General features: G+C 48.0%; 1 protein-coding gene across 1 annotated transcript in view; it reads left to right on the top strand.

The window, feature by feature from the left end:
* Positions 1–21,144, top strand: part of DLGAP5 (DLG associated protein 5) — a 46,657-nt gene extending 25,513 nt beyond the window's left edge. The window contains exons 13-19 of the mRNA XM_038756580.1: positions 3,290–3,382; positions 6,483–6,708; positions 8,589–8,742; positions 13,112–13,232; positions 15,849–16,089; positions 19,356–19,405; positions 20,630–21,144. Of these exons, the coding sequence (XP_038612508.1) occupies positions 3,290–3,382; positions 6,483–6,708; positions 8,589–8,742; positions 13,112–13,232; positions 15,849–16,089; positions 19,356–19,405; positions 20,630–20,752 (1,008 nt within the window). The 3' untranslated portion in view covers positions 20,753–21,144. The remainder of the gene's footprint in view (positions 1–3,289; positions 3,383–6,482; positions 6,709–8,588; positions 8,743–13,111; positions 13,233–15,848; positions 16,090–19,355; positions 19,406–20,629) is intronic.
* Positions 21,145–21,250: the final 106 nt, after the last annotated feature.

The raw sequence follows: 21,250 nt of genomic DNA on the forward strand, positions 1-21,250 counted from the left end.
TAATTAACCGCCCGGCTCTCGAAGCGGCTAGCTGATTCGGGCTTGGTGTAAGTCGATGGCTCGTAATGACGGTCTTCGTGAAGCGCTCACTATGTGCCGAGCAATAGGAGAGAGAAAAGACTTAGTACGGCGCTCCACACGCAGTAAGCGCTCAAGAAATAGCGTCGATCGAGAGCTAAAGGGGTGTAATTAATCGCCCGGGTCTCTAAGCGGCTGCTGATTCGGGTTTCGGTGCAAGTCGATCGCTCGTAATGACGGTCTTCGTAAAGCGTTCACTATGTGCGAGCGATAGGAGAGAGAAAAGACTTAGTACGGTGCTCCACACGCAGTAAGCGCTCAATAAATAGCGTGGATCGAGAGTTAAATGGGTTTAATTAACCGCCCGGGTCTCGAAGCGGCTGCTGTTTCGGGTTTCGGTGCAAGCCGATGGCTCGTAATGACGGTCTTCATAAAGCGCTCACTATGTGCCGAGCGATAGGAGAGAGAAAAGCCTTAGTACGGTGCTCCACATGCAGTAAGCGCTCAATAAATAGCATCGATCGAGAGCTAAATGGGTTTAATTAACCGCCCGGGTCTCGAAGCGGCTAGCTGATTTGGGTTTCGGTGCAAGTCGATGGCTCGTAATAATAATAATAATAATGATAATAATGATGGCATTTATTAAGTGCTTACTATGTGCAAAGCACTGTTCTAAGCCCTGGGGAGGTTACAAGGTGATCAGGCTGTCCCACGGAGGGCTCCCAGTCTTCATCCCCATTTTCCAGATGAGGGAACTGAGGCCCAGAGAAGTTAAGTGACTTGCCCAAAGTCACACAGCTGACAGTTGGCAGAGCCGGGATTTGAACCCATGACCTCTGACTCCAAAGCCCGGGCTCTTTCCAGTGAGCTATGCTGCTTCCCATAATGACAATGACAGTCTTTCCCATAATGACGTAATGACGGTCTTCGTGAAGCGCTCACTATGTGCCGAGCGATAGGAGAGAGGAAAGATGATTGAATCGGACACAGTGTCCGTCCCGCAATGGACCCCTTTCTCAGCCGGCGGGAGAGCAGGTGTTTTAGCCCCTTTTTTAATGGATGAGGAAACTGAGGCAGGGATGTACCTCAAAGGTAAGAGCCTCGTGATTATAAGAGAAGCAGCGTGGCTCAGTGGAAAGAGCCCGGGCTTTGGAGTCAAGAGGTCATGGGTTCGAATCCCGGCTCCGCCAATTGTCAGCTGTGTGACTTTGGGCAAGTTATTCAATCAATCAGTCGTATTTATTGAGCGCTTACTGTGTGCAGAGCACTGTACTAAGCGCTTGGGAAGTCCATGTTGGCAACATTTAGAGACGGTCCCTACCCAACAGTGGGCTCACAGTCTAGAAGGGGGAGACAGAGAACAAAGCCAAACGTATTAACAAAATAAAATAAATAGAATAGATATGTGCAAGTAAAATAAATAAATAAATAGAGTAATAAATAGGGACCGTCGCTAGATGTTGCCAACTTGGACTTCCCAAGCGCTTAGTCCAGTGCTCTGCACACAGTAAGCGCTCAATAAATATGATTGAATGAATGAATGAATATATACATATATACAGTGACATATATGCCACTTCTCTGCGCCTCAGTTCCCTCATCTGTAAAATGGGGATGAAGACTGTGACCCCCCCACCGTGGGACAACCTGATCACCCAGTGCTTAGAACAGTGCTTTGCACATAGAAAGCGCTTAATAAACGCCATCATTATTATTATTACGGTCGTTTTCTCCCATGCTGTCAACGGGGAAACTGCTTCGACTCCAAGTATCCGAGGAAAAATTCCACGGCTGGTCTGAGAGCTCATTCATTCATTCAACCGTGTTCATTGAGCGCTTCCTGTGTGCAGAGCACTGTACTAAGCGCTCGGGAAGTCCAAGTCGGCAACATCTAGAGACGGTCCCTACCCAACAGTGGGCTCACAGTCTAGAAGGGGGAGACAGAGAACAAAGCCAAACATATTAACAAAATAAAATGAATAGAATAGATATGTGCAAGTAAAATAAATAAATAAATAGAATAATAAATAGGGACCGTCGCTAGATGTTGCCAACTTGGACTTCCCAAGCGCTTAGTCCAGTGCTCTGCACACAGTAAGCGCTCAATGAATACATTGAATGAATGAATGAATATATACAGTGACTTATATATGTCACTTCTCTGCGCCTCAGTTCCCTCATCTGTAAAATGGGGATGAAGACTGTGACCCCGCCCCCCCCCACCGTGGGACAACCTGATCACCCAGTGCTTAGAACAGTGCTTGGCACACAGTAAGCGCTTAATAAACGCCATCATTATTATTATTACGGTCGTTTTCTCCCATGCTGTCGACGGGGAAACTGCTTCGACTCCAAGTATCCGAGGAAAAATTCCACGGCTGGTCTGGGAGCTCATTCATTCATTCAACCGTGTTCATTGAGCGCTTCCTGTGTGCAGAGCACTGTACTAAGCGCTCGGGAAGTCCAAGTCGGCAACATCTAGAGACGGTCCCTACCCAACAGCGGGCTCACGGTCTAGAAGGAAAAGTGCCTCGGTTGGTCTGAAGTCTGGATTCAATCTGCTTAGGGCCTTCTCCTCTTTCACCAACGGCAAGAGATTAGCACTTGTATAGATTTATACGTATTTATTATCTATTTGTACATATTTATTACTCTATTCATGATGTGTTTATAGCTACAATTCTATTTATTCTGATGGCATTGACACCTGCCTACCTGTTTTGTCGTCCGTCTCCCCCTTCTAGACCGCGAGCCCGCTGTCAGGTAGGGACCGTCCCTAGATCATCATCAATCGTATTTATTGAGCGCTTACTATGTGCAGAGCACTGTACTAAGCGCTTGGGAAGTACAAATTGGCAACACATAGAGACAGTCCCTACCCAACAGTGGGCTCACAGTCTAAAAGGGGGAGATAGAGAACAAAACCAAACATACTAACAAGATAAAATAAATAGAATAGATGTTGCCGACTTGTATTTTCCAAGCGCTTAGTCCAGTGCTCCGCACGCAGTAAGCGCTCAATAAATACGATCGAATGAATGCAGGAATTAAATTAAAAGATGCGTCGGTTGCTCTGTGGCGTAGCTAACTGGGTAGGGACTGTCTCTATGGGTAGGGACTGTCTCTATGTGTTGCCAATTTGTACTTCCCAAGCGCTTAGTACAGTGCTCTGCACATAGTAAGCACTCAGTAAATACGATTGATTGATTGATTGATTGATTTGTCAGCGAAGCCTTAGTCTGACGGCCTGCTCTTCTTGGCTCCCCGACAGGTAGACGACGTGACCCAAAAATTCGACAACCTGAGCAAGCGCCAGGCGAACGGCTGGCACGAAGTTAATCCCCCGAGCCGGAAAGTCGTCCGGGTGAGCTGATCGATCGGTCCGGGGTTTATTTGTTGAGCGCCACATGCGGAGCGCTGTACTGGGCGCTCCGGGAGAAGTGCGACGGTGCTTTGCACATAGTAAGCGCTTAATAAATGCCGTTATCATCATTATTAGAGTGGGGGTTAAGACTGGGGGACAGGGTCTGTGTTTGAGAAGCAGCGTGGCTCAGTGGGAAAGAGCCCGGGCTTTGGAGTCAGAGGTCACGGGTTCAAATCCCGGCTCCGCCCCTTGTCAGCTGGGTGACTTTGGGCAAGTCATTTCACTTCTGTGGGCCTCAGTTTCCTCATCTGTAAAATGGGGATGAAGACTGTGAGCCCCCACCCCCGTGGGACAACCTGATCACCTTCTAACCTCCCCAGCGCTAAGAGAAGCGGCGGGGCTCAGCGGAAAGGGCCCGGGCTTTGGAGTCAGAGGTGATGGGTTCAAATCCCGACTCCGCCAATTGTCCGCTGGGTGACTTTGGGCGAGTCACTTCACTTCTCTGGGCCTCAGTTCCCTCATCTGGAAAACGGGGATGAAGTCTGTGAGGCCCCCCGTGGGACAACCTGATCCCCTTGGAACCTCCCCAGTGCTAAGAGAAGCATTCATTCATTCCTTCAGTCGTATTTATTGAAGCAGCGTGGCTCAGTGGAAAGAACCCGGGCTTTGGAGTCAGAGGTCATGGGTTCAAATCCCGGCTCTGCCGATTGTCAGCTTTGGGCAAGTCACTTCACTTCTCTGGGCCTCATCTGTAAAATGGGGATTAAAGACTGTGAGCCCCCCGTGGGACAACCTGATCACCTTGTAACCTCCCCAGCGCTTAGAACAGTGCTTTGCACATAGTAAGCGCTTAATCAATCAATCAATCGTATTTATTAAGCGCTTACCGTGTGCAGAGCATTGTACTAAGCGCTTGGGAAGTACAAGTTGGCAACATATAGAGACGGTCCCTACCCAACAGTGGGCTCACATTCTAAAAGGGGGAGACAGAGAACAAAACAAAACATATTAACAAAATAAAATAAATAGGATATGTACAAGTAAAATAAATAGAGAAATAAATACATACAAACATATATACAGGTGCTGTGGGGAAGGGGAGGAGGTAAGGCCAGGGGATGGAGGGGGGCGAGGAAAAAACCAATTGGCTTGGATCCACCCCAGCGCTTAGAACAGTGCTTTGCACATAGTAAGCGCTTAATAAATGCCATTATTATTTTTATTATTATTATAAATATCAGTTATTTTTAGTCCAGACCTCCCCCCAATTCTTCCTCCAAAGGCTGATGCAATTCCTCTACTTACCACCAGGGGTCTCTGGCCCACCGCCTGAATTTACTGGGGAAGTGAAAAATAATAATAATAATAAAATAATGATATTTGTTAAGTGCTTACTATGTGCCAAGCACCAGCGCCTGAGTTTACTTGGGAAGCGAAAAATAGTAATAATAATAATAATGGTGATGATATCTTTTAAGCGCTTACTATGTGCCAAGCACCACCGCCTGAATTTACCTGGGAAGTGAATAATAATAATAACAATATTTGTTAAGCGCTTGCTGTGTGCCAAGCACCACCGCCTGAATTTACTTGGGAAGTGAAAAATGATAATGATATTTGTTAAGCGCTTACTATATGCCAAGCACCAGCGCCTGAATTTACTTGGGAAGCAAAAAATAGTAATGATAATAATAATAATGATGATGATATTTTTCAGCACTTACTATGTGCCAAGCACCACCGCCTGAATTTACTTGGGAAGTGAATAATAATAATAATGATAATAACAATATTTGTTAAGCGCTTACTATGTGCCAAGCACCACCGCCTAAATTTACTTAGGAAGCGAAAAATAATAATGATATTTGTTAAGCGCTTACTGTGTGCCAAGCACCAGCGCCTGAGTTTACTTGGGAAGCGAAAAATTAATAATAATAATAATAATGTTTGTTAAGCACTTACTATGTGCCAAGCACCGCCGCCTGAATTTACTTGGGAAGTGAAAAATAATAATAATAATAATAATGTTTGTTAAGCACTTACTATGTGCCAAGCACTGCCGCCTGACTTTACTTGGGAAGCGAAAAATAATAATAATAATAATAATAATGATATTTGTTAAGCACTTACTATGTGCCAAGTATTGCTGTCTGAATTTACTTGGGAAGTGAATAATAATAATAATAATAATAATAATAACAATATTTAAGTGCTTACTATGTGCTAAGGACCACTGCGTAAATTTACTTGGGAAGCGAAAAATAATAATAATAATAATAATGGTGATATTTGTTAAGCACTTACTATGTGCCAAGCGCCACTGCCTGAATTTTCTTGGGAAGTGAAAAATAATAATAATAATGAGGATATTTGTTAATCACTTACTGTGTGCCAAGGACTGTTCTAAGCGCTGGGGTAAATACAAGATAATCAGATTGTCCCCCGTGGGGCTCCCAGTCTCAATCCCCATTTTCCAGATGAGGTCACTGAGGCGCCGAGAAGTGAAGTGACTTGTCCAAAGTCACCCGGCTGGTAAGTGGCGGAGCCGGGATGGGAACCCACGACCTCTGACTCTCCAGCCTGGGCGTTTGCCACTAATAATAATACTAATGATGGCATTTATTAAGCGCTTACTATGTGCCAAGCACTGTTCTAAGCGTCGGGGAGGTTCCAAGGTGATCAGGCTGTCCCACATGGGGCTCACAGTCTTCACCCCCATTTTACAGATGAGGGAACTGAGGGTCAGAGAAGTGAAGTGACTTGCCCAAAGTCACCCAGCTGACAGTTGGCAGAGCTGGGATTTGAACCCATGACCTCTGACCTCTGACTTCTAGACTGTGAGCCCACTCTTCTAGACTGTGAGCCCGCCGTTGGGTAGGGCCCGTCTCTAGATGTTGCCAACTTGGACTTCCCAAGCGCTTAGTACAGTGCTCTGCACACAGTAAGCGCTCAATAAATACGATTGAATGAATGAAAGCGACGGAAAGATGAAATTCATTCTTTCTGTAGCCGGATCCGCGGCGATTCCGAGGTTCGGAATTAGCGACTCACGACCGACCGTCTTTCTTTTTTTCTGCCCCCCCGCCGTGTCTCGGCGCAGAGGAAAGCGGTCCCGAGCGGAGCGGGGAAACCGAGGGAGACGGACGGCGCGAGGGCCGCGGCCCGCAGCCGCCTGGCGGCCGTCAGAGCGGCGGCCGTGAGGGAGAAGACGGAGCCGGGCCGGCCCCCGGCAGGCGGGCCAGCCCCGGCCTTACCCCAGCCAGGGGACAAGATCGTGTTTGACGCGGGATTCTTCAGAATCGAAAGCCCGGCAAAATCGCTCTCAGGTCCGCCCTGTATAATAATAACTCTGCTACTACTACTACTACTATTACTACTACTGCTACTACTACTACTACTAATAATAATGATAATAATAACTCTACTACTACTACTAATGATAATAATAACTCTACTACTACTACTACTAATGATAATAATAACTCTACTACTACTACTAACTCTACTACTAATGATTATAATAATAATAATGATAATAACTCTTCTACTACTACTACTAATAATAATAATGATAATAATAACTACTACTAATAATAATGATGATAATAACTCTACTACTACTAATAATAATGATAATAATAACTCTACTACTACTACTACTACTACTAATAACTCTACTACTACTACTGCTACTACTAATAATAATGATAATTATAACTCTACTACTACTACTAATGATAATAACTACTGCTACTACTAATGATAATAATAACTCTACTACTACTAACTCCACTACTACTATTGATAATAATAATGATAATAATAACTCTTCTACTACTAATAATAATGATAATAATAACTCTACCACTAATAATAATAATGATAATAATAACTCTACTACTAATAATAAGAATGATAATAATAACTCTACTACTACTAATGATAATAATAACTCTACTACTGCTACTAATAGTAATAATAATGATAATAATAACTCTACTACTACTACTACTAGTAATAATAATAATGATAATAATGACTCCTACTAATACTAATAATGATAATAATAACTCTACTACTACTACTACTAATGATAATAACTCTACTACTACTAATAATAATGATCATAATAACTCTACTACTACTAATAATAATGATAATAATAACTCCACTCCTACTACTACTAATAACAATGGTGGCATTTATTAAGCGCTTACTATGTGCAACTGTGGCATTTTTTAAGTATTTACTAAGTGTCAAAGCACTGTGCTAAGTGATGGGGTAGATAGAAGCAGCGTGGCTCAGTGGAAAGAGCCCGGGCTTGGGAGCCAGAGGTCATGGGTTCTAATCCCGGCTCTGCCACTTGTCAGCGAGGTGACTTTGGGCAAGTCCCTTCACTTCTCTGGGCCTCAGTTCCCTCATCTGTAAAATGGGGATTAAGACTGTGAGCCCCCCTTGGGACAACCTGATCACCTTGTATCCTCCCCAGTGCTTAGAACAGTGCTTTGCACAGAGTAAGTGCTTAACAAATAAGTGCCAAAGTACCGTGCTAAGCGACGGGGTAGATATGAAGCCTGCTGTTGGGTAGGGACCATCTCTATATGTTGCCAATTTGTACTTCCCAAGCGCTTAGTACAGTGCTCTGCACACAGTAAGCGCTCAATAAATACGATTGAATGAATGAATGAGTGTGCAAAGCACTGTTCTAAGCGCTGGGGAGGTTACAAGGTGATCAGGTTGTCCCCATTAGTGATAATAAAAATGATGGCATTTATTAAGCGCTTAATATGTGCACAGCACGGTTCTAAGCGCTGGGGAGGTTACAAGGTGATCAGGTTGTCCCCAATAGTGATAATAAAAATGATGGCATTTATTAAGCGCTTAATATGTGCAAAGCACGGTTCTAAGCGCTGGGGAGGTTACAAGGTGATCAGGTGGTCCCATGGGGGGGCTCGCAGTCTTAATCCCCATTTTCCAGATGAGGGAACTGAGGCCCAGAGAAGTGAAGTGACTCGCCCAAAGTCACCCAGCTGACAATTGGCGGAGTTGGGATTTGAACCCATGACCTCTGACTCCAAAGCCTGGGCTCTTTCCGCCGAGCCACGCCGCTTCTCCCTCATCTGCTGGGTGACCCAGCCGGGCCGGTCTCCGCTCGGAGGTGGAGGCGGCTATTTGGTAGTCACCTCGTCTTGTCCTTGTTTCCCAGCGTCCGCCCCAAGAGCCCGCTTCACACCGTCCCAGGGCATTTCCCAGCCGCGGGCCACCCCGAGCCGGGCCAGGAGATCGCTGCTTCAGAGCTCGGCCGCGGCCAGAGCTAGTAAGACGACAACCCCTGCGCCTGACCGCGCTCCCGCAGACAGGTAATAATAATAATAATAATAATAATAATAATAATAATAATAATGTGTGTACAGGTGTGTACGTGCCGGCCCCCCTGAGGGTCTCCTTTTCCCGCCACAACCGGTGGCAAACGTGGTGGCTCCTCTTCCAGAAACGCTCAATCGCTGGCCCCTTCGGGACCGTGAGCCCGCTGTTGGGTAGGGACCGTCTCTATTTGCCCATTTGGACTCCCCGAGCGCTCAGTCCAGTGCCCTGCACACAGTAAGCGCTCAATAAATACGATTGAATGAATCATCATCAATCGTATTTATTGAGCGCTTACTATGTGCAGAGCACTGTACTAAGCGCTAAATGAAGCAGCGTGGCTCAGCGGAAAGAGCCCAGGCTTTGAGAGGTCATGGGTTCAAATCCCAGCCCCGCCACTTGTCAGCTGGGTGACTGTGGGCGAGTCACTTCACTACTCTGGGCCTCAGTGACCTTATCTGGAAAATGGGGGTGAAGACCGTGAGCCCCCCGTGGGACAACCTGATCACCTGGTGACCTCCCCGGCGCTTAGAACAGTGCTTTGCACATAGTAAGCGCTTAACAAATGCCATTATTATCATCATCATCACTCAATCACTTGCCCCTTCGGGACCGTGAGCCCGTTGTTGGGTAGGGACCGTCTCTATCTGTTGCCCATTTGGACTCCCCGAGCGCTCAGTCCAGCGCCCTGCACACCGTAAGCGCTCAATAAATACGACTGAATGAATGAAGCAGCGTGGCTCAGCGGAAAGAGCCCGGGCTTTGAGAGGTCATGGGTTCAAATCCCAGCCCCGCCACTTGTCAGCTGGGTGACTGTGGGCGAGTCACTTCACTTCTCTGGGCCTCAGTTCCCTCATCTGTAAAATGGGGGTGAAGACTGTGAGCCCCACGGGGGACAACCTGATCACCTTGTAACCTCCCCGGCGCTTAGAACGGTGCTTCGCACATAGTAAGTGCTTAACAAATGCCATCATTACATTACATTACTTCTCTGGGCCTCAGTTTCCTCATCTGGAAAATGGGGATGAAGACTGTGAGCCCCCCGTGGGACAACCTGATCACCTTGTAACCTCCCCGGTGCTTAGAACAGTGCTTCGCACATAGTAAGTGCTTAACAAATGCCATCATCATCATTATTATTATTATTATTAAGTGGTGGGGGGATGAAGAAAGGGAGCGAGTCGGGGCCACGCGGAAGGGAGCGGGAGAAGAGGAAAGGGAAATTAATCAGGGAAGTCCTCTGGGAGGAGATGGGTCTTTAATAAACGCTTAGTACAATCAATCAATCAATCGTATTTCTTGAGCGCTTACTGTGTGCAGAGCACTGTACTAAGTGCTTGGGAAGTCCAAGTTGGCAACATATAGAGACAGTCCCTACCCAACAGTGGGCTCACAGTCTAGAACGGAGAGATGGACAACAAAACCAAACATACTAACAAAATAAAATAGCCCTGAAGATAGTCCAGTGCTCTGCACACAGTAAGCGCTCAATAAATACAATTGATTGATTAATAAGGCTTTTAGACTGTGAGCCCACTGTTCGGTAGGTACCGTCTCTATATGTTGCCAACTTGTACTTCCCAAGTGCTTAGTACAGTGCTCTGCACACAGTAAGCGCTCAATAAATACGATTGATTGAATTGGAAGGGAAGAGTCATTGTCTGTCGGATTTGAGGGAGGGAGGGCATTCCAGGCCTGAGGCGGGAAGTGGGCGAGAGGTCGGCGGCGAGATAGTCGAGACGGGGGCCCATTAGAGGAGCGAAGCCAACGGAATGGGATAATAATAATAATAATAATAATAATGTCATTTATTAAGTGCTTACTATGTGCAAAGCACTGTTTTAAGCGCTGGGGAATTTACAAGGTGATCAGGTTGTCCCACTTGGGGTTCACAGTCTTCATCCGCATTTTACAGAGGAGGGAACTGAGACCCAGAGAAGTGAAGCGACTCGCCCAAAGTCACCCAGCTGACAAGTAGCCGGGATTTGAACCCATGACCTCTGACTTCAAAGCCCGGCGGGCTCTTTCCACTGAGCCACGCTGGGATGGCGGCCGTCGGCCGAGTGCGGGTCGCGTGCTCTCGCCGGAAAGATGGAAATTCCCCCTCCATGTTCCGGCCGGAAATTTGGCGATTCCTCCCGGCCCAGAGGAGGGGAAATGGGGCGCGCCTGTTCAGCTCTGCCCCCCGCGCTCCGGGAGCTGGGCGAGGCGGGACTCACTCGGCCCCTGTGACCCGTGGAGGAAGTGAAATGCAGGCTGCTCGCTGACCCATGCCCCGCAATTAGTCACTGTGCCAAGGTTTCCGCTCATTAAACTGGCATTGTCGATCCTACCTACTGAGCGCTCACTAGGTGTGGAGCAGCGGACTAAGGGCACAGTCCAGGAGATAGCGCCCGGTCCCTGCCCATAATGAGATTACGATCGGGGTGGAGGAAAGCCAGGGTGGTTCACCTCCCCTTAATGACGGTGGCGTTTTATTAAGCGCTTACTACATGCCAAGCACTGTTCTAAATGCTGGGGAGTCAGAGGTCATCATCATCATCAGTCGTATTTATTGAGCGCTTACTGTGTGCAGAGCACTGGACCAAGCGCTTGGGAAGTACAAGTTGGCAACACAACTTGTGGGTTTACCACTTGTCAGCTGGGTGACTTTGGGCGAGTCACTTCACTTCTCCAGGCCTCAGTTATCTCATCTGTAAAATGGGGATGAAGACTGGGAGCCCCATGTGGGACGGCCTGATCACCTTGGAACCTCCCCAGTGCTTAGAACAGGGCTTGGCACATAGTAAGCGCTTAATAAATGCCGTCATTATTATTGCAAGGTGATCAGGTTGTCCCACGGGGGGCTCACAGTCTTCACCCCCGCTTTACAGATGAGGGAACTGAGGCACCGAGAAGTGAAGTGACTTGCCCAAGGTCACACAGCTGACAATTGGCAGAGCTGGGATTTGAACCCACGACCTCTGACTCCAAAGCCCGGGCTCTTTCCACTGAGCCCCGCTGCTTCTCTGTTGGTCACCGTCTAATCAATCAATGGTATTTATGGAGCGCTTACTCTATGCGGGGCACTGGACTAGGCACTTGGAGAGTACAATACAAAAGAATTAGCAGACACGCTCCCTTCCCATTATGAGCTTCCCATCTGGAGCAGGAGACAGACATTAACATGAATTTAAAAATTATAATAATAGTAATGATGGCATTTGTTAAGCGCTTACTATGTGCAAGGCACTGTTCTAAGTGTTGGGGAGGATATAAGGTGATCGAGTTGTCCCATAGGGGGTTCACAGTCTTCATCCCCGTTTTCCAGATGAGGTCACTGAGGGCCAGAGAAGTGAAGTGACTTGCCCAAAGTCACCCAGCTGACAAGCGGCAGAGCCGGGATTAGAAATAGTAATAGTGATGGTATTTATTAAGCGCTTACTATGTGCCAAGCACCATTCTTAGCGCTGGGGAGGTTACAAGGTGATCAGGTTGTCCCATGGGGGGCTCACAGTCTTCATCCCCATTTTCCAGATGAGGGAACTGAGGCCCAGAGAAGTGAAGTGACTTGCCCAATGTCACCCAGCTGACAATTGGCAGAGCCGGGATTAGAAATAGTAATAATGATGGTATTTATTAAGCACTTACTATGTGCCAAGCACCGTTCTTAGCGCTGGGGAGGTTACAAGGTGATCAGGTTGTCCCACGGGGGGCTGACAGTCTTCATCCCCATTTTCCAGATGAGGGAACTGAGGCCCAGAGAAGTGAAGTGACTTGCCCAAAGTCACCCAGCTGACAGCTGGCAGAGTCGGGATTTGAACCCATGGCCTCTGACTCCAAAGCCCGGGCTCTTTCCACTGAGCCACGCTGCTTCTCCGACTCCCAAGCCCGGACTCTCGCCACTGAGCCACGCTGCTTCTCAATTAATAATCTCCCCCTCCCCACAGCACCTGTATGTATGTATATATGTTTGTATATATTTATTACTCTATTTGTACATATTTATTCTATTTATTTTATTTTGTTAATGTTTTGTGGTCTGTCTCCCTCTTCTAGACTGTGAGCCCGCTGGTGGGTAGGGCCCGTCTCTAGATGTGGCCAACTTGGACTTCCCAAGCGCTTAGTCCAGTGCTCTGCACACCGTAAGCGCTCAATAAATACGACTGAATGAATGAATGAATCTCAGTATAACCTGCCGTCGCTCGGCAGACCAGCGGCGGAGCCGGGATTAGAACCCGTGACCTAGTGGCTCCCGGGCCTGGGTTCTAGCCACTAGGCCACACTGCTTCTCAGGGCAAAGAGGAAGGGCACACAGACATTGAGGTCTGGTTTTGACGTGGTGGTTCCCCTCGGATCCCTCTCTCTCTCTCTTCCTCTTCTCAGCGATCCCGCTGCCGACGACATCCGATGCCCAGGGGGCCGAAGTCCAGTCGGGATGGTCACGGACACCGCGGTTGAAGACGCCCCACGCCCCGGATCAGAGGTCGCACCCGAGATAAGCGCCGTGAGTCACTTCTGAGCATCCGGGTTCCTCCCGGTTTCCCACCGACAATAATAATCATCACGGTATTCGTTAAGCGCTCGCTACGGTCCGGGCACTGTACTAAGCGCCCGGGGTGGGTAATAATAAGCGCTTAGCACCGTTCTAAGCGCTGGGTTACAAGGTGATCAGGTTGTCCCACTGGGGGGCTCACAGTCTTCATCCCCATTTTACAGATGAGGTCGCTGAGGCACAGAGATGAGAAGCGACTTGCCCAAAGTCACCCAGCTGACAAGTGGCAGAGCCGGGATATTATAATAATAATGATGGCATTTATTAAGCGCTTACTATGTGCAAAGCACTGTTCTAAGCGCTGGGGAGGTTACAAGGTGTATCAGGTTGTCCCACAGGGGGCTCACAGTCTTCATCCCCAATTTACAGATGAGGGAACCGAGGCCCAGAGAAGTGAAGGGACTTGCCCAAAGTCACCCAGCTGACAAGTGGCAGAGCCGGGATATAATAATGATTACATTTATTAAGCACTTACTATGTGCAAAGCACTGTTCTAAGCGCTGGAGAGGTTACAAGGTGATCAGGTTGTCCCACGGGGGGCTCACAGTCTTCATCCCCATTTTACAGATGAGGTAGCTGAGGCACAGAGATGTGAAGCGACTTGCCCAAAGTCACCCAGCTGACAAGTGGCAGAGCCGGGATATAATAATAATAATAATGATGGCATTTATTAAAGTGCTTACTATGTGCAAAGCACTGTTCTAAGTACTGGGGAGGTTACAAGGTGATCAGGTTGTCCCATGGGGGGCTCACAGTCTTCACCCCCATTTTGCAGATGAGGTAACTGAGGCCCAGAGAAGTGAAGCGACTTGCCCAAAGTCACCCAGCTGACAAGTGGCAGAGCTGGGATATTATAATAATAATAATAATGATGGCGTTTATTAAGCGCTTACTACGTGCAAAGCACTGTTCTATGCGCTGGGGAGGTTACAAGGTGATTAGCTTGCCCGATGGGGGGCTCACAGTCTTAATCCCCATTTTACAGATGAGGGAACTGAGGCCCAGAGATGTGAAGCGAACTTGCCCAAAGTCACACAGCTGACAAGTGGCAGAGCTGGGATATAATAATAATAATAATGATGGCATTTATTAAGCACTTACTATGTGCAAAGCACTGTTCTAAGCGCTGGGGAGGTTACAAGGTGATCAGGTTGTCCCACGGGGGGCTCACAGTCTTCAACCCCATTTTACAGATGAGGGAACTGAGGCCCAGAGAAGTGAAACGACTTGCCCAAAGTCACCAAGCCGGCAATTGGCAGAGCTGGGATTTGAACCCATGGCCTCTGACTCCAAAGCCCGGGCTCTTTCCACTGGGCCATGCTGCTTCTCCATGGCTCGATCGGTGGATCCGAGCCGATCGGGTTGGAATCGGTCCCCGTCCCCCATGGGGCTCACTGACTCAATCCTCATTTTACAGAGGAGGAAACGGAGGCCCGGAGAATTGACGTGACTCGCCCAAGGTCACAAAGCAGACGAGTGGCCGACTTGGGATTAGAACCCAGGACCTTCTGATTCCCAGGCCTCTGCGCTATCATTCATTCATTCAATCGTATTTATTAAGCGCTTACTGTGTGCAGAGTAATCAATCAATCGTATTTATTGAGCGTTTACTGTGTACAGAGCACTGTACTAAGCACTTGGGAAGGACAAATTGGCAATATATCCACTAGGCCATGCTCCTTCTTATTCTTTGTGGGTCTTCTCCTGCCAGCCTGTCCATCCTGGATTCCCCGTCTTTCCCAAGGACTTGGGCGGGGGCGGGAGGAGTCTCTCCAGCATGAGTCGATCGTATTTATTGCACACTTACCGTGGGCGGAGCACTGTACTGAGCGCCTGGGACAATAAACAGACACATTCCCTGCCCGCAGCGAGTTTACTGCTTTTTTTCCCCTTTGGTCTTAGTTTAGAAGACCACCTTCTTCATTCATTCAATCGTATTTATTGAGCGCTTACTGTGTGCAGAGCACTGGACTAAGCGCTTGGGAAGTCCAAGTTGGCAACATATAGAGACGGTCCCTACCCAACAGTGGGCTCACAGTCTAGAAGGGGGAGAACTTATATATATGTTTGTGCATATTTATTACTCTATTTATTTATTTTACTTGTCCATATCTATTCTATTTATTTTATTTTGTTAGTATGTTTGGTTTTGTTCTCTGTCTCCCCCTTTTAGACTGTGAGCCCACTGTTGGGTAGGGACCGTCTCTGTATGTTGCCAACTTGGACTTCCCAAGCACTTAGTACAGTGCTCTGCACACAGTAAGCGCTCAATAAATACGATTGATGATGATGAGAACTGTTCAGTACTCTTCCAAGCCCTTAGCACAGTGCTCCGTACGCAGTAAGCGCTTAAAAAATACCATCGAATGGATGATGATGAGAACTGTTCAGTACTCTTCCAAGCACTTAGTACAGTGCTCCGTACGCAGTAAGCGCTTAAAAAATACCATCGAATGGATGAACAAATACTATTTAAAAAAAAAAAAAGACTCGAGAAATGGATTTGTTCCAAATTCCTCATCCCGCCCGGCACGTGCCCCTCTGCCCGACCTCCTTCCTCTTCTCCAGGAAACCGCCGAGGAGAACCTAAGGATGGGACGCCTCTCGGAGACGGGGCCCGGTCAAAATCCTTCCCCGTCGGCGGCGAGGGGAGAAGGCGAGGAGATCCCGGACGAGCCGGAAGCCATGGACCTGAATTCCTCCGGCGCGGTTGAAGACGTCGTGATGAGCACCCCGGAAAAAACGGCCCCATCTCCGGAGCCGGATCCCTGGCCTGCCGAGGAGGCCCGAGGCCCCACCTGTCTGCCCGGTGAGCGTGAGGTTCGGCGTCTAATAATAACCAAGAATAACGACGGGATTCGCCAAGTGCTTACTGCGCGCCAATCATAATAATAATAATGATGGCATTTATTAATCAATCATATTTATTGAGCACTTACTGTGTGCAGAGCACTTTACTAAGCGCTTGGGAAGTCCAAGTTGGCAACATCTAGAGACAGTCCCTACCCAACAGCGGGCTCACAGTCTAGAAGGGGGAGGCAGAGAACAAAACCAAACATACTAACAAAATAAAATAAATAGGATAGATATGTACAGGTAAAATGAATAAATAAATAGAGTAATAAATCTGTACAAACGTATATAAATATATGCAGGTGCTGTGGGGAAGGGAAGGAGGTAAGATGGGGGGATGGAGAGGGGGACGAGGAGGAGAGGAAGGAAGGCATAGTAAGTATTAAGCACTTACTATGTGCAAAGCGGGCAAGTGGCGGAGCCGGGATTAGAATAATAATAACGATGGCGTTTATCAATGCCATCCTCCTGTCCCCCTCTCCATCCCCCCCATCTTACCTCCTTCCCTTCCCCACAGCACCCGTATATATGTATATATGTTTGTACAGATTTATTACTCTATTTATTTTACTTGTACATATCTATTCTATTTATTTTATTTTGTTAGTACGTTTGGTTTTGTTCTCTGTCTCCCCCTTTTAGACTGTGAGCCCACTGTTGGGTAGGGACTGTCTCTATATGTTGCCAATTTGTACTTCCCAAGTGCTTAGTACAGTGCTCTGCACATAGTAAGCGCTCAATAAATACAATTGATTGATTGATCAAGCGCTTACTATGTGCCGAGCGCTGTTCTAAGCACTAGGGGAAGTTACAAGGCGATCAGGTTGTCCCATGGGGGGTTCACGGTCTTCATCCCCATTTTCCAGATGAGGGAACTGAGGCCCAGAGAAGTGAAGTGACTCGCCCAAAGTCCCACAGCTGACAGTTGGCGGGGCCGGGATTTGAACCCATGGCCTTCTGACTCCCAGCCCCTAGGCTCTAGCCACTGGCCCACACTGTTTCTTTTAAAAAGATCATAAGTGAACCTCGCGGTCTGCAGGAAAAACTTGGAAGCCCCAAATCAGTGTGACTCAGTGGAAAATAATAATAATAATGATGATGGTATTTGTTAAGCGCTTACTATGTGCAAAGCACTGTTCTAAGCGCTGGAAAAGAGCCCGGGCTTTGGAGTCAGAGGCCGTGGGTTCAAATCCCGGCTCCGCCACTTGTCAGCTAGGTGATAGTATTTGTTAAGCGCTTACTATGTGCAAAGCACTGATCTAAGCGCTGGAAAAGAGCCCGGGCTTTGGAGTCAGAGGCCGTGGGTTCAAATCCCGGCTCCGCCACTTGTCAGCTGGGTGACACTGGGCAAGTCACTTCACTTCTCTGGGCCTCATCTGTAAAATGGGGATTAAAGACTGTGAGCCCCCCGTGGGACAACCTGATCACCTTGTAACCTCCCCAGTGCTTAGAACGGTGCTTTGCACATAGTAAGCACTTAATAAAAGCTATTATTATTATCTAAAACACGTCCTCAATTGTCCGTCTGATTTTATAGGGATGTCATTCATTTATTCCCTCCTCCCCCTCTCCATCCCTCCCCGCCTTACCTCCTTCCCTTCCCCACAGCACCTGTATATATGTATAGATGTTTGTACAGATTTATTACTCTATTTATTTTACTTGTCCATATCTTTTCTATTTATTTTATTTTGTTAATAGGTTTTGTTTTGTTCTCTGTCTCCCCCTTCTAGACTGTGAGCCCACTGTTGGGTAGGGACCGTCTCTAGATGTTGCCAACTTGGACTTCCCAAGCGCTTAGTCCAGTGCTCTGCACACAGTCAGCGCTCAATAAATGCGATTGATTGATTAGTCCAGTGCTCTGCACACAGTAAGCGCTCAATAAATACGATTGATTGATTGATTATTCAGTCAATCGTATTTACGGGAAGCTTACCGTGGGCAGAGCACTGGACTAGGCGCTCGGAGAGTGCAATTCGGCAACGGATAGAGACGATTCCCAGCCGGATGACGGGATCGTGTCACAGGCGTGAGTCAGTCCCGATATCCGAACGGGTCGAAACCGGTAGTCACCGCCTTGCTTGGAAATCCTGATGAGTTCAAAGCTTTATTGAAGGCCCAGCTCCTCCAGGAGGCCTTCCCAAACTGGCCTCCCATTTCCTCTTTTCCCATTCCCGTCCGCGTCGCCCCGACTTCCTCCCTTTCTTCTTCCCCCCCATCCCTCGGCCCCGCACCGCTTCCGTCCAGATCTCTCATTTATTTATTCGTGCCCGTCTCCCCCTCCAGACTGTGGGCAGGGAACGTGCCTGCTTATTGTTGCACCGTGCTCTCCCAAGCGCTTAGTACAGCGCTCCTCGCGCGGTAAGCGCTCAGTAAATACGATTGAGAGGCGGCGGGGCTCATTGGACTTCTCCGTGCCTCAGTTCCCTCATCTGTAAAATGGGGGTGAAGACGATGAGCCCCACGTGGAACAACCTGATCACGCTTGTAACCTCCCCAGCGCTTAGAACAGTGCTTTGCACATAGTAAGCGCTTAATAAATGCCATTATTATTATTATTATTATTGTCAGCTGTGTGACTTCGGACAAGTCACTTCTCCTCTCTGCGCCTCAGTTCCCTCATCTGTAAAATGGGCATGAAGACTGTGAACCCCCCATGGGACAACTGGATAATAATAATAATAATGTTGGTATTTGTTAAGCGCTTACCATGTGCAAAGCACTGTTCTAAGTGCTGGGGGGAATACAACGAGAAGAGGTTGTCCCATGTGGAGCTCACAGTCTTAATCCCCATTTTACAGATGAGGGAACTGAGGCACAGAGAAGTGAAGTGACTTGCCCAAGGTCACCCAGCAGACATGTGGTATCCCTCCAGCACTTAGAACAGTGCTTTGCACATAGTAAGCGCTTAACAAGTACCATCATTATTATTATTATTATTATTGGAAAGAGCACCGGCTTGGGAGTCAGAGGTCTTGGGTTCAAACCCCAGCTCCGCCGATTGTCAGCTGGGTGACTTTGGGCAGGTCACTTCACTTCTCTGGGCCTCAGTTCTCTCATCTGGAAAATGGGGATGAAGACTGTGAGCCACCCTGTGGGACAGCCTCATCACCTCGGAACCTCCCCAGCGCTTAGAACAGTGCTTTGCACATAGTAAGCGCTTAATAAATGCCATCATTATTATTAATTATTATTAATGAATCAATCAAATTTATGTTCCAGGTTCCTTCCAGGGTAAATCAGAAGCTTCTGAATGGAACCTTTTTGGGTCGGTAAGTTCACTTTCCCCCTCCCCCTCCGCCGATCCGACACACGTAACAACTTGTCTTCTGATACAGCTGGCTGGGTCACGACAAAATGCACAACAAAAGAAGCAGCGTGGCTCAGTGGAAAGAGCCCGGGCTTTGGAGTCAGAGGTCATGGGTTCAAATCCCGGCTCTGCCACTTGTCAGCTGGGTGACTCTGGGTAAGTCACTTCACTTCTCTGTACCTCAGTTCCCTCATCTGGAAAATGGGGATTAAGACTGTGAGCCCCCCCTTGGGACCACCTGATCACCTTGAAACCTTCCCAGCGCTTAGAACAGTGCTTTGCACATAGTAAGCGCTTAAAAAATGCCATTATTATTATTATTATTACGTGGCGGAGCTGGGATTCGAACCCATTATAATAATAATAATGATGGCATTGGTTAAGCGCTTACTCTGTGCAAAGCACTGTCCTAAGTGCTGGGGAGGATACAAGGTGATCAGGTTGTCCCACGGGGGGCTCACAGTCAATCCCCATTTTACAGATGAGGGAACTGAGGCTCAAAGAAGTCAAGTGACCGGCCCAAGGTCACACAGCAGACATGTGGCGGAGCTGGGATTCGAACCCATAATAATAATAATAATGATGGCATTTGTTAAGCGCTTACTGTGTGCAAAGCCCTGTTCTAAGCGCTGGGGGGGGTACAAGGTGATCAGGTTGTCCCACGGGGGGCTCACAGTCAATCCCCATTTTACAGATGAGGGAACTGAGGCTCAGAGAAGTGAAGTGACCGGCCCAAGGTCACACAGCAGACACGTGGCGGAGCTGGGATTCGAACCCATAATAACAATAATAATAATAATGGCATTTGTTAAGTGCTTAACTGTGTGCAAAGCACTTTTCTAAGCGCTGGGGGGGATACAAGGTGATCAGGTTATCCCACGGGGGGGCTCACAGTCAATTCCCATTTTACAGATGAAGTAACTGAGGCTCAGAGAAGTGACCAGCCCAAGGTCACACAGCAGACATGTGGCGGAGCCGGGATTCGAACCCCCGACCTCTGCCTCCCAAGCCCGGGCTCTTTCCACTGAGCCACTGAGCTGCTTCACTGAGCACCACCGAGTGACTGAAGAAGCCGACCCCTCGTCCTCCCGGACTCTCCTCCGTCCCCAAAAACCAATCCTGGGAGCGATGGGATCGGGAGTTGGATGGTGGTTGCCGTAGTAACGCTTCCTTTTCTCCCTCCTAGCCGGACCCCAGAGGCGACGACGACCCCTTCGCCCGCCAGCCGTGTAAAACCCTGACCCTCGGCGCCGACCTCATCCAATTTTCCCCTCTCCCTCCCGGGGAGGAAAAGCCGGGGGGAATCTGAGCCCCGATTCCAAAATTCATTTAGGATTTATTCATCCGAGCCCCCCCGGCCTGCTGGCGCTTAGCTCGGGAAAACCGCCTAAGTGGCGGGCTACACTCGCCAAACGTTCCCGGTCGGAAGACGGGACGTTCAATCAGAGGAAACGTACATTATTAGTTCGATGAAGGCTATTAACTGAATCGCGTGTGTGTGTGTGTGTACGCGGTGTTTTGTCATTTCTGTCCGAGTTTCTGACCCGCGGAGTGCGTCCGGGGTTTTAATCTTTTTTGTTGTTTTTCCTTTCCGACCCTGCTTCCCCCCTCCCGAAGAAGATGGAAACTGCCTCGCGAGGCCGGCCCGTTAAAACCTATTTATGTGTAATCTTGGTAAAGTATTAAATGCTCCTGAATTGGTTAGAATCTGGTTTCTTTCCTTAGAATTGCTTTAGAAACGTAAGCGTCGGGTGACACACTCGAACCCCTCCGGTTGAGTCTTCCGAGGTCTGAAGTGAGTGAGCTT

Source organism: Tachyglossus aculeatus, chromosome 14 (assembly GCF_015852505.1).
Source record: "Tachyglossus aculeatus isolate mTacAcu1 chromosome 14, mTacAcu1.pri, whole genome shotgun sequence".
Taxonomy (NCBI): domain Eukaryota; kingdom Metazoa; phylum Chordata; class Mammalia; order Monotremata; family Tachyglossidae; genus Tachyglossus; species Tachyglossus aculeatus.